The sequence below is a fragment of the Mustela nigripes genome, chromosome 7 (genome assembly GCF_022355385.1).
Source record: "Mustela nigripes isolate SB6536 chromosome 7, MUSNIG.SB6536, whole genome shotgun sequence".
Taxonomy (NCBI): Eukaryota; Metazoa; Chordata; class Mammalia; order Carnivora; family Mustelidae; genus Mustela; species Mustela nigripes.
In genome coordinates this window covers 37,382,739-37,396,654 of record NC_081563.1, presented here as the reverse complement: position 1 = coordinate 37,396,654, position 13,916 = coordinate 37,382,739, and the positions used below count along the sequence as shown (strand labels likewise).

Below are 13,916 nucleotides of genomic sequence, written 5' to 3'. Positions count from 1 at the left end.
ATCTCCCAGTGCACCAGGTCCTGAGGAAACAGGGGTCTAGGAGGCTCCGAGGTCTTTGGGTGGAACAGTGGGAAGAATGGAACCATCTGAGTTAGGGAAGACTGAAGGTGGAGGGCGTGGTTCTGGGAGCAGGATCAGGGGCTCAGGTCTGAGCCTGGGAAGACTGAGACGTTTCAAGACATCAAAATGGAGATGTTGGGTAGGCAGCTGATTGCAAGTCTGGAGTTTGGGAAAGAGGTCTGAGTGGAGATTAAACTTCCTGAAGTTGGGGTGCCTGGGTGGCTCAGTTGGTTAAGTGTCCGCCTTCTGCTCAGGTCATGATCCCAGGGTCCTGACATTGAGCCCCGCAATGGGCTCCCTGCTCAGCAAGGAGTCTGCTTCTCCCTCTGTCCCTTCCCCCCATGCTTGGTTGGTGCTCTCTCTCTGAAATAAATAGAATCTTAAAAAACAAAACAAAACAAAACCCTTCAGAAGTTGATTATCTTCTGTAGCTGATTTTGCTGTTCCGCTTCCCCACCCCTCCACCACCTGGGTCTACACTGTGTGATTCAGAATAATGAAACATACCTGGCCACGTTATCCTGAATGATGTGACTTATGTGTGCCGCTTAAGAGCATTGTAGTGTGTTAACAATCTGTCTTCAAATGTGGATTAACTGTTGTGCTCTGTAGGGAGACAATCCTAGTCTAATTTTTATAAAAGATTTATTTATTTGAGGGGTTGGGAAGGGGCAGGAGAGGGAGACAGAATCTGAAGCAGACTCTGAGCTGAGCATGGAGCCCATGGTGGGGCTTGATCCCACCACCCTGAGATCATTACCTGAGCAGAAATTAAGAGTCGGAGGCTTAACCAACTGCGGCACCCAGACGCTCCTCTAATTTTTAACATTGTGAGTATCATGACTATATTTTCTAGGCATCTGGATAACTCCAATGAGAATGGTTACAATGCCAGCATGACCCAGACTTCACTGGAAACACAGACTAAATGATCAACGGAGTTTCATCACATGGGAGGACGCGTGTAACTGGAGTGGGGTAGTAACCGGAAGAGATCACACCGCACATTGCGCAGAAAGGAATGTCTGCTTGCACATGTGCAGAGAGGTACAGGCAAGCACACAAGGAGACGGAAGCTCACAAGTTCAAGATAAGACAGGCGAGTACTTCACTACTTCTAAATCTACCAATAATGCAGGGGGTTTTGTCTCCCTGAAAGACACCGATGTTCAGTAGAAACTAGCAGCCACTGAACTGGCTTGGGCGCACCACTTCAACACGCAGACATCATCATATTGTACTGTTCCCTTAACTGCTCTGTGAAACCGAGCACCTTCCATTTCCTGGTTGAGATACTGCAACTCAAATGTCCAGAGGGCTAACCGAAGGGGAAATCCTGATTACAGAAGGGTTGGCCCCTTAAGGCACAAACCCGATTCTATCAGATCTTCCTATAGTTATTCCTGCTAGTGTTCTTCATCCTGTAGTCAACTGCAGCAAGGCTGCAATGCGAAATGTGTCCCCTAGCTCTTAGGTACTTTGGTTTGAAAAATGGAGTTTTAATCATCTTAATTTCTATGACTGTAATGAAATCACAGAAAACATAAAAGATTGCTGATCTTTTATCCAAAGACAAACTATGTTTTTCTTATTTATTTGCATATTTGGCAGGCAGTGCAAATGTAAATTTCAGCCCATCCCGCTCAGTCTGTTTCTTACCAAGAAAAACGAAAAGATGTTACTTGTTAGGTGTCCTGGACATCTAACGTACAACCCTGCTAATACGGAGTTGTGATTTACTTACCTATGATACTGAGGCATTCATAATGTGCATTTTAGTCACGTTTCCATTTCCTCAAAATGTACAGGAGCATTTAATGAGATATTTTACTTGCTCTCTTTTATTTAACTACATAAAATTTGCTTTGACTTTCAGCTCAGCAAGCCAACATCTGATTCCTGGGGTCAGTCTGATGTGACGCCATCAAGCTCACTACCCTCTTGACAAAGTCATGGACCGTGGAAGAAAGGATTTTCAGTTTTACCACCACCTAAGAGAAGAGAAGGGCATCCTCAAGAATGCGGGCAGTTTGGAGAATTATTCCTGGAAAAGGAAATAGAAAAAGCAAAACTCAGAATGCCTGGGTGGCTCAGTTGGTTAAGCATCTGCCTTCATTCAGTTCAGGTCATGATCCCAGGGTCCTGAGATCAAGTCCCATGTCAGGTTCCTTGCTCACCAGGGAACCTGCTTTTCCTTCTGCCTGCTGCTCCCCCTGCTTGTGCTCTCTCTGTGACAAATAAATAAATAAAATCCTTAAAAAAAAAAAAGAAAAGAAAAAGAAAAACTCTTACTGTATTAGACAGAAAAAGTAAGAAGTAAGTAGTTGTTTTTATTCAAAAGAGGTAATTTGCTTTTTAATTAGTACTCCTGGGTTTACATTCTGCTTTTTAAAAGTCTTACACTTATGTAGCTTAATATACATGCTTGCCTGGACCCAGTTCCCTGGGGCTGGTGCCCTGCTGGGGCTGGATGCCTTGGGGTCGTTCTGCTTCTTCATTTTTCTGATCTGCATGTCTCTCTTTTCTTCACCAGTCCCTTGTATTGCTGCACCACAGTCATGGTGTTATCCCCAGTGGCTTATCCTGGGAAGCATGAGATCTGCCCATCTGCCCACGCTCTGCAGCAAAGGCAGCTCCAGGGACCGTGTCCAGGCATCTGCCCTTGAGAACCTCGGGAGTGCAGGTCCCTTCGTTACACACACTTGTCTGTGTCCTTGGCAATTTTCCTGCTTCTTAATGCTTTTCAGAGAGACATTCTTTCCTCTGTTCAGCTGACCCAACACTCCATGCATCCCATAATTTCTCGACCATCAAAGAAGGAAAGGATTCGAATTATTTGGGTCTGACCTTGTCTCAATGTCACCACCTCACTGGTAAATATTTATTGAGTTAAAAAAGAAATACTATTGTGACACACACCAACTCCCTGGACTCTGAAACCTCTGTTAACGTCACGAGCTTCAAAGTAGTTTCCAAAACTTTCAAACCTTAGTTCCAAGCGTGTTAATATTATAGAAGACAATCAAAATTGAGAAATTCCACTAGGACAGTGGTTCTCAGCCTTGTCTGCATACTGAAATAGATTTTTAAATCAGATATATATATATATACATATATATATATACATATACATATATATGTATATACATAGTTTTTCAGATTTTAGATTTTTTTTTTAAGATTTTATCTATTTATTTGACAGAGAGAGATCACAAGTAGGCAGAGAGGCAGGCAGAGAGAGAGGGAGAAGCAGTCTCCCTGCTAAGCGGAGAGCCCGATGTGGGGCTCAATCCCAGGACCCTGAGATCATGACCCTAGCTGAAGGCAGTGGCTTAACCCACTGAACCACCCAGATGCCCTAGATTTTAGATTTTAAAGTAAGCTCTGTACCCAACATAGGGCTCGAACTCACAGCCATGAGATCAAGAGTCACATGCTCTACTCACTGAGCCAGCCATGTGCCCTGCCAGCTTATTTCAGGATAATGAATTTCCTTTGAGAATCTGGCTTCTATTTGTACAGATTCTGTCCAAAAGATTTTCATAGCATAAACCAGGTGCTTACCTACTCAAGGGAGTGCTGTCTGAAATATTTAGCATCCTTATTCTGATTATCTTTATCAACAAAGTCAGTATATTCAATGGGAAGCACAAATTCTCAGTTCAACCACCACAGGTGAAATGGAGACTCTCGATGACATACTCTGCTTTCGGGTTAATATACCCTACCTCCTCACCTCTGCACTCCCTTGACAGGCATATTCTGCCTTCTCAGAATCCTGAGGGTCATCAGCTCACTCGATCACTTCAACATCTGCACATGTTCCCCCTACACTGAGCCCTGTCCCCTCCCCATACTGTTCTCAATACTCCCTCAGCCTTCATGCCCACCACTTCCAGTTGACCACTTTGGTTGAAGGCAGCCATCCTTTGTGAACAGAGCCAAGCATTTTGAAAGCATTTGTGTTATTGTAAAACCTCCACCAATGGTAGTTGTGGTGTGATGCAGGCATGGGAGGCAGCAGTGACGGGCACCAAAGGGATTTGAGATGATGGGAGCTACTGTGAGGCTGCCATGACAGGCTGCAACAATGGTGGTGGTGGTGGCCGTGGGTCACGTTGCAATGAATGGCCCCAGGGTGGCTACCACTGAGTGAACCACCCTGAAGCTGCTGCTCTTCTCTTTGCTGGAGTTTTCTCTCCACCAGAGCCCACTTTTGCCTGTGTGTCTGGCACACAGAAAGAAGCAGGGAAAATGACTGGTGGGGGTTAGTTAGATCCCCCTTGAGTGGGAAGTATATGTTCTCCACTGCTTCCCAGAGTTCCCCAAAGAGTTAAGCTGTTGGCCAGTGGTAACTTGCTTGATAATGCGGCCTTGATGTGCTGCTTTCCCTTCCTGTCTCACTTCCCTCTGCCCTACCAGTGCTTTCTGGGGCCATCTTCCAAAGCGCTGCCTCAAAATCTGTTTCTGGGGGAACCCGACCTAAGATAGTGCATGATGAACCTAGGATTAGGATTCAAGCGCAGATGGCACATTAACAAAAGCCAACCCTATGCCAAGCTGTGAAAGTCTCAACATATTTCTAAAGACTGAAACCACAGAAAATGTGTTCCTAGTCCAATTGCAATTAGGCAAGATAATGAGAAAAATCCCCATATGTTCAGAAATTTTAAAATACAGTTTTAAACTTCTAAATAATCTGGGGTCAATGAAAAATGCAAAATAGAAAGGCTTGCTTTGTGGGAAATTTAAGTGTGTACATTAGAAAAGAAAAAAGGCTAAGAATCATTGAGCTAAACATTCATTTCAAAAAGAAAAAAAAATAAATCCAAAAAAGGTAAAAAAGATAAATTAAAAACAAATATGCAAAGAACACTAGTAAAGCCAAAAGTAAATTCTGTGAAAAGAGGGGCACCTGGGTGCTCAGCTGGTTGGGCGACTGCCTTCAGCTCAAGTCATGATCCTGGAGTCCTGGGATCAAGTCCCGCGTTGGGCTCCCAGCTCCATGGAGTCTGCTTCTTTCACTGACCTCCTCCCTTCTCATGCTCTCTTAAATAAATAAATAAAATCTTCCCCAAAAAATTCTGTGAAAAGATTAATCAACCTGTTTTGTTTGTTCTTATCACTTCTTTTCTTTTTTATTTAATTGAGAGAGAGAAGAGGGAGGGGCAGAGGGAGAGGGAGAATTTCAAGAAGAATCCCCACTGAACATTGAGCCTGGCATGGGGCTTGATCCCATGACCCAGATGATGATGACCTAAGCCAAACTCAAGGGTCTGGCGCTTAACCAACTGAGCCACCCAGGCGCCCCCTTGTTACCCTCCTTATAATTACATGGAGCAGAACCCCACTCAAGCAAAGTGGGTTTGGCTGAAAACATACAAAAAGTTCTGAGGACTCAATCTATAGCCCAAGGAAACTAAAGCTGGGGACAGAAAGCCATCAGGACCCAAGCAGCCCAATCAGGAACCACAAGAACGATCACATTCCCTTCTCTACCTGGGTTTTCTCTGGTTTGCACCACATGGCTTTTGGCAGCTCTGGCAACCCTGACTGCTCCCAAGCAAACTGATGACTTCGTCTTAAAGATCAAATCCCCAGGAGACACCCTGGCTCATTTTTCCAAGCCAGAGCACAAGCCTTGGGCTTCCAGTGGCCAATCTATCAGCACTGGCCAGTCACTTCTAATTTCTGGAAGTTTGGAGTCACCTCCAGGGGGAGGTGGCTTGTCTGAATGGTGAATCTGGGTGCAGGCACTGGGCACACTCAGCGGGGCACACCGGGCTCTCTCTCCCCCATCAGTCCTGTCTGCCCTCTGCCCTTTAGGACCTGCTCCCGCTGGGGAGCTCGTGCTCATCCAGCTGAGCTCACAGAACATGTACTTCTGAGGAGAAACTGAGAAGCTGCACCAGCCCCTGTTGGTCCCTGCCCAGATCCACTCAGCCCTCTTCTGGGCGCTGAACGCTGCTCACTTGATTCCTGGTTACTCTCCACTCAGGGCCTGTTTGATGGCAGGGCACAGGACCACACAGGGCAGGAAGGAGTGCAAGACCATCAGTGCCCATGACACCTGCCCCCGATGACAGACGGGCAGTTGGTGATCTGTACCCCAATCCCCTTGCCCCTTAGGTTGAGTCCATTGTCCACTGTGGTAACTGGCTTGATAGCGCACCTTTTGTCGGCTGCCTTCTCTCCATCTCACCTCTCCACTCACCTCCAGATGTTTCTGGAATCACATTCTAAATATACTAACTGCACTCTAATTCTCAGGGTTGAATTCTGGAAGGACACAAACCAAGACAGAACAGAAGTCCAGGACAGCACACGCTAAGCCATACCCCTTGGTTTCACTGTTCTCAATAATAAAGCCAGTATTTTCATTCCCACTGTGTAGTGCCCCTGTCTATCACACGATTGCTTCAAAACACAGGAGGAAAAGAAGTATGATATTACTGCCCCCTAAACTTCAAGGAAATGCTCCGTAAAGACTGGGTAAACACTGGAGTGGGTGGGAGAAAGAGCCTTTCCCACATCTGTGCAGCAGAAGACTGGAAGTGGCTGTTGGCAGAGTTAACGAGGGAAGAGGGGTCATCTTAACTCTGGTGACCAGGCCCTTTCTTGGCACATGGTGCAAAGCTGGGGAACAGAGGAGCAGGGTTTCCCCCTCAGCTGCTGAAGGCAGAAGGCAAAGCCTGGTATACAGAGTTTTTATTTATTGTGAGTCCTGCTGTCCAGAGAAGCCAGACTCAGGTCCAGGCCCCTCAGGACTCCACCTGGCGACTCTTCAGGGCTGGGGGCATCAAGGAGCCAGTCACTCATGTCCAGTTTTTCCATGGTTCAGAGTCCTCAGGAGGCAGGAAGTGCCTTTGCCTGTGGAAAAAAGACATGACCATCTACCAGCACCTCTTTTGTGCCTGGTCCTGGGGCCACCACTGGGGAGATTATGTAGACACAGCAGAGGCTGCCTTTGCCAAGTCCAGCGTCTGGAGGGAGAAGGTATCAGGTGATGACCTTGGCCATCTGTCATGTGAACACATCTGACACAGTGAACTGTCACTGGGAGCAGAGAAGTCACCATTTGCTATATTTACTGAGCATCTGCTGTGTCCTGGCATTGTTACAGGGCAATAGAGGAAGCAGATGTGGTAGTAATCACTGAGTGCACTCAGGAACCACACAGGCTGTAAAGGAAGAGATATGATCTCATTTCCATTTTTACAAGGTCCTCTGGCTGCCAGAGGAGAGCAGGATGGCCAGAGGAAGACCAGGGAGAGGCTGATTGCTTAACCAGGACAGGAATGACGAACCATGCCTACTCTGCCTACTTGTCATCTCTCTCTCTCATTGTGTCAAATAAATAAATAAATAAAATCTTTAGACAGAGAGGTAGAGAGAGATCACAAGAAGGTAGAGAGGCAGGCAGAGAGAGAAGGGAATACAGACTCCCTGCTGAGCAGAAAGCCCGATTCGGGGCTCAATCCCAGGACCCTGAGATCATGACCTGAGCCTAAGGAAGAGGCTTAACCCACTAAGCTAGCCAGGTACCCCAATAAATAAAATCTCAAAAAATAAATAATTAAAAAGTCTTTCCTGCTGGTGTCCACTCCTAGGGCCTGAACCTTTCACTTATTACTGCCTTATTAAAACAAAACAAGGACTACAGGGCCTGGTAGAAGGGCATCTCCCCCATATTTAGCCAAGAACCCCTCTGAGACAGCCAATGGGAATGAAGCAGTTACAAGGCAGTGAGATACAAGTCATGATGGAGGGAGCTCAGACACCCTGGGAGGCTGGAGATGGGGATGTACCTGCTGGGGATGTTTTCAGAGGCAGCGTTATATAAGCCAGAATAGCAAGTAGCCAAGTGGCCCAGGAAGGACAGTCCAGGCAGAAGGAAATAGCTGGATAAAAGCCTGCCAGCAGGAGAGACATGCACCTGAGTAACTGCAGGCTCACTATGGCTGGAACAGAGTATGATGTAGAAAGTAGGGAGCGGGGGGGGGGGGGGGGGCCCTATAGGCTGTGCTGGAATTCAGATTTGGCGGATGGAGGTGAGAAGCCACGAAAAGCTTTGTTTTTGTTTTAAAGATCTTATTTATTTGACAGAGAGAGAGCACACAAGCAGGGGGAGCAGCAGGCAGAGGGAGAAGCAGGCTCCTCACCCAGCAGGGACACTGACCTGGGGCTCAATCCCAGGATCCCGAGATTGGGCCCCTTGAGCTGAAAGCAGACACTTAACTGAAAGGTTTTCAAGTGAAACAGGACATGGGGTGTCTGGGTGGCTCAGTTGATCAAGCATGCACCAACTCTTGATTTGGGCTCAGGGTTTTGAGAACGAGCCCCGAGTCAGTGTGGAGCCTGCTTAGGATTCCTCTCTTTCGCTCTCTCTACCCATCTCCCCATTCGCACTTTCTCTCTCAAAAAAATAAAATAAAATAAAATATATAAGTGAAGCAGAATATGATCAGATTTCCTCTGGGACTGCTCTGGGACCATCACAGAGAATGGACTGAAAACGGTAATACAGAACACAGAGGCTCAAATAAGAGAACGTTAAGAGGGAGTTGGTTCAAGATGTGACTTTTGCCTTAGGAGGGCACAGTCCAGTGAGGGGAGGTGGTTAACTTCTAAAGGGGCATTTCTCAATTTCATTTTTATTACAGCTCCCCAAGGGGTCTTTAATGACATCTTTTTTTTTTTTTTTTTTAAAGATCTTATTTATTCATTCATGAGACACACACACACAGAGGCAGAGGGGGAAGCAGGCTCCCCACCGAGCAGGGAACCCAACGCGGGACTCGATCCCAGGACCTGGGGATCATGACCAGAGCTGAAGGCAGATGCCCAAACATCTGAGCCATCACCCAGGCAGCCTCCCCAAGCAATCTTTTAAGACAGCTTTTAAAAATCGCAGCCATCCATAAAATCTTAATACCATCATTATACTGCATATCTGTTTATGTACGTACACATCATTAAAGAGAGTAAGACTCATTTGCTCACTCCTCATCCCCTCACCGAGTACAGCAGAGGGGTAGTGAGGAAGGGAACAAGAGAGCAGGTAAGGAAGGAGGTGGATGAGGTCAGCCCGGGGAAGAACACAGAGAATCAGCAAGGACCTGGATTTTGTTCTCAGAGCGAATGGGAAGCTATTGAAGAGATCTAAGCAAATATGTACCAGGATGAGTTTTCAGTTTCTAAATGCTCTCTCTGGCCACTGTGGGGAGGGCAAGTGAGAGGGGATTCAGAGAGTCAGGGAAAAGGCTGGGGCAGGGATTCTGGAGGTGGAGAGGTCAGAGAGGGGTCTGAACTGAAGGGGCTATGGGAAGGGGCAAGAGGTGATCATGTTCTGGATCCCAGATGCTCACACAGGCCTATGGCAGGGCGGCTGAGGATAACTCCCAGGTCTTTATTTTGATCAACTACCAGGACAAAGGGGGTAAGTAGTGACAAGTCCCTGCTCCTGCCTCACCTCCACAGTTGAGGGTGATTGTGGCGGCTTCACCTCCACAGATGAGGGTGAGCGCGGTGGCTGTACCTGCTCAGCACACTGCAGGAAGCGGCGCATGTGCTCTGCACAGTTGCCCACAGCTGCCTCATTCTGTCGAAGGCACTCCTCAAAGGCCTCAAAAGGTTCAGCACAGGCCTGGCGGATCTGACGGATGATTGGGCTGTGGAGGAAGGACATTTCAAGCATTCACACTTCCACTCCACTGCCCGCCCCCGCCCCGTCCCATTCTTGCCCACACTCACTGGGAGGATGTGCATTGAGCAATACTCATCTTAAGGTGGTAACAGTCCCGCTGCCATGACTCAGGCTTGGCCGCCACACACTGGCCATATTGCTCCAGCTCCCGGCCACAGTAGCGAGCCGTGACCTCCAGGGCCGCCTGCCTGTGGGACATGGTGGGCTGAGGGTAATTTCAGGCAACAGACCAGGAAGGGAGTTCTGATCTCAGTAGGGGGATGGAGCGGGGAACAACACTAGGTATCCTGGGCAGATCTAGGAGTCTGAAGGTATCCTGGGATACAGCCAGGGAAATGGACAGGGAAGGAAAGCATGAGCCCTGGGGATTGTGGAACAGGGTGGGGGCTTCTGGGAAGATGATGGAGAACTTTTCCAAAAAAAGTCTAATCATTCAAAGGCAAGCCTTGGGGTCCTTCAGGCATCCCTCGATAGGGCCTTAGAAGTAAGATCTTGAGTTCTAGGAGAAAATCTAGGAGCCATAAAGGGGTTCGGAAGTCCTAAAAAGAGGTTCAGAAGTCTAAGTGGTAAGGTCTTGGGTCCTGGGGAAGGGTCCATTGACCAGAGTCTTAACGATTAAGTCTGAGGACAGAGGTACTGGAGGTGAGACTTGAAGCCCTGGGGTGGGCCTCAGAGTTCTAGGGGCATGATGTGGAAGCACTGGGTGAGGCTGGAGCTCTGGGATAGACCTGGATGTTCCTACAAGTAAGCTCTTGAGAAAAAGATCTGGAAATCTAGAGCGGCACGGGTGGTCTGGGAACAAGTCTGTGGGCATTACAGGCGAGGTCTGCGATGATGCGCTGATCCGAAGGTTCAGAAGGTATAGTTTGGTGATCTAGGGGGATGAACCCGGAGCTCTAAGGACGGGTCTAAGAATCGCAGAGGTGCCGTGACAATTCTGCAGTCCTAGAGTTGCAAAGTGGTTGGACACGACTGGGTGGGTGCTAAGGGTGGACCCGACAAGTTCCCAGTTACCAGAAGTAGAGGGGCGGAGTCTAAACGCTCAGGGGGCGGGGCCTAGACACGCGGAGGGACGAGACTTGTAATGCACTGCGCTGAATCCTAAGGGTCGGATCTTCGAGGAACAAAGACGCCAACCCTTCCTCCCGGAGTGCTGGCCCAGGTCCAGATCACGGAAGAGAGGGGGTGCGGCGGCAGATCCAGGGTAGGCGCTCCCGCTACTCACATCTCCAGGCCGGTGCGGGTAGGAAATCAGTCCGGGAGGAGAGCTCCGCCTTTTCCGGTCAGGTTGTCATGGCGGCGCCCAACTCGGCTGTCCTTGCCTCGTTTTTTCCGGTCGCAGAGCCGGCAAGTGGCCCATTCTGTTCCCTTTAGGCCCAACCTGTCATGGCGGCGCTCTGTCTCTCCTTCCGGCCCCGCCTGTATTGGCGGCGCCTGCGCAGCCGTCGCGGGCCGCTCTGCCGCTCTGTGGCTCTGCGCTTCCTACATCCGGCTGGCCGTGGCCGCGCCGGAAATACGGGAGAGGCCGCGTGTGCGTTTCTCTCTTAGCCACCGGCCGGGAGCTGGGCGCGAGCGGCTGCTCTGCCCACTCGATGTTGTTGGTGGCCAGGTTGGGCTCCGTGGCTGCGGGCTCCTGGGCGCGGGGACCGGGACCCTGACGCCTACCGCCGCAGTGCCACCTTCCGTCTTGCGCGGGCGCTCCGGGTCCTCTCCGGATGCTGGTGCGCGTGCGGAGCCGCGGGAAGGGGGTCACCGCAAGAGTGGGACCAGCCGGCCTGGAGCTGCCATCGGCTCAGCCTGGGGGACTCAGACCAGGCCCCCTTCTTCTTGGCATAAGCCCTGGGTCCAGGCTGGTCTTGAGTGTTAATATTGGCTCCACGCGATTATGGGCATGTGTAATTCCAAGTCCTCCTGGAGGGGTATCATTTCCACCTATTGGTCTGTCCTCCAGTGTGAGACCCGGGGGTACGTTTTCCCACCTGTGAGGGTGGGTGCGAGTATCCCGAGATCAGAGGGAGACTAAGCATCAGCGCAGCCATCAAATATGTGGAGGTCTTCCCCAGACTCCAGCCAAAATGAACATAAAATGCTCTTCATCATAGTGTCGAGGAGCAAGAGCTATTTGTGAGCAAGTGACAGCTACTTGGAGTATGGGTGTGCTCATCTGTAAATGGGGAGGATGACGGTGAGGTCCTTTACACAGGGCATAGTGCATGTGAACAGTTAGGGCAGAGCCTGGACCCTCAGAATTTCTGGAGAAGTGAGCGCTGTTACTGGAGACTGTTACTGTGAGCTGCCCTGGTTGGCCCTGGACACATGATTGTCCCACTGACCATGCGAACCTGCCTTGGATGATAGGAGTAGGTTTGGAGCTGTGTGCACCGCAGGAAAGCTTTTTACCCAAGGCCTCCTATCCTTTCTTGCAAAAACTTCCAAGTGCATTTTTGATGGGAGAAGAGGGGAAGGAACACCCTCAGTGGCAGAGAACACTTTGGATGCAAATGTGGACTGAATCCATATTTTTCTCTCCTGGGAAAGTGAAATCTTAACCTGTCCCTTGCCACTTCATGAGTCTTACCTCAAAGTCCCTGTAACGTACTCCTTCAAGGGAAGGGGTTCAAACATGTGAGCTCATTAGTAGATGATGAAGACCCCAAGAGGAGACAGCACCCCCCTCCCCTCGGGAAGTGTGACACTTGTGCTTCCAAGCTTCTAGGTTGTTTTTGGCCTGTAGCTCAAAAGTCTGACTAACTTCCTCTTAGGGATCAAATGCAAGGTAGGCTTATGGAGTGAAGCCTACCTGGGTTTGAATCCGGGATCTTGGACAGAATCTGCTCTCTGGGTTTCAGTTTCCTCCATAATGGCTGCTTAAGGATGCCCTTGTGAGCAGAGATTGAAATGACACCTGCTGAGCACATGGTGTTGAGCACTGTGTACTTTCCCTTTCTAGCCTTATCAGAATTTGTTACTGTATTTCTTTGCATATGTTCTACCTACTTCAAGACCCACAGGGAAGGGGCCTTGTATCTGTCTCATGTCACCACTGGATCCCCTCCATAGCATGGGGTCTGGCAGAGTAATAATGGAATGAATAAAACCATCTGCTTGCAGGATTGCATGAGGATAAAATGAGCCACTCGTTGACTTGTATGATACTTATTAAGTGCTGTCTGTGTGCCAGGAACTGTTTCCCCAGCAGGTAGTAAAAGACCGAAATTCATTCTGCTAAAAAAGGGTATACATAGATATTGTGAAATAATTACCACAGTAATATCCGTCAGTTCACATAGTTAACATTTTTTTTTTAAGATTTTATTTATTTATTTGACAGAGAGAAATCACAAGTAGATGGAGAGGCAGGCAGAGAGAGAGGAAGGAAAGCAGGCTCCCTGCTGAGCAGAGAGCCCGATGCGGGCCTCGATCCCAGGACCCTGAGATCATGACCTGAGCCGAAGGCAGCGGCTTAACCCACTGAGCCACCCAGGCGCCCTCACATAGTTAACATTTTTAATGTGTGATGAGGACATTTGAGATCCAGTCTCTTAGCAAATGTCAAGTATACAATGTTAGTATTAACTAATGCTATACATTAGGTCTCTAGAACTTACTTAATAGAGTTTATACCCTTTGACCAACATCTCCCCATTTCCCCCACACCCCAGGCCTGCCAACCACCATTCTGTTTCCACAAGTCCAGCTTAGATATGTGAGGTCATGTGATATTTGTCCGTGTGCTTCACGGAGCATATAGTTTCCTCCAGGTGGGGCATGTCAGATCTGATGAAGGGCAGGGAGTGTGACGGGGCCGGGGGCGGGGAGGTTGGGTGGGAGGGTGCACTTGTAGAATGGGATCCGGAGGGAGTTGTCCAGTGCTTCAATCCCTGGCCAGACTGAGAGCTGCCACAAATGGCAACACAAACACAACTTTGACCAGATGATTTGTGAGGTACAACACGAGTCCTGACCCTTGATCCCCTGAAGGAGCCCTGTGGCAGGAAGGGATGGTGCCTGGGTGTGTCGGTGATTTCCTAATGGTATTATGAGAAGAGCACTATTGACGAGGACAGGGTCTCCTGGAGTCCTGAGGGCTCCTCTCCCCTCAGGTGGCTTCATTGCCACCTTCATCTCCTGGGTTTTTCTTTTCTAGAAG

The 13,916-nt window shown here is 48.9% G+C and overlaps 1 protein-coding gene across 4 annotated transcripts; it reads right to left on the bottom strand.

Annotated features, from left to right (window-relative positions):
• Window positions 1–1,859: 1,859 nt before the first annotated feature.
• Window positions 1,860–11,182, bottom strand: CHCHD5 (coiled-coil-helix-coiled-coil-helix domain containing 5). Of its 4 annotated transcripts, none has more exons than XM_059405615.1 (4): window positions 10,992–11,182; window positions 9,814–9,954; window positions 9,599–9,731; window positions 1,860–2,104 (listed from the first exon to the last, which is right to left on the bottom strand). In XM_059405615.1, coding segments are annotated over exons 1-4 (282 nt in total). In that variant the 5' UTR covers window positions 10,994–11,182; the 3' UTR covers window positions 1,860–2,098. The 4 variants fall into 4 exon arrangements, with proteins under 4 accessions (XP_059261598.1, XP_059261596.1, XP_059261595.1 ...); XM_059405613.1 differs by having other exon boundaries at window positions 1,879–2,104; window positions 9,533–9,731; window positions 10,992–11,181; XM_059405612.1 differs by lacking the exon at window positions 1,860–2,104 and adding an exon at window positions 6,759–6,930 and having other exon boundaries at window positions 9,533–9,731; window positions 10,992–11,181.
• Window positions 11,183–13,916: the final 2,734 nt, after the last annotated feature.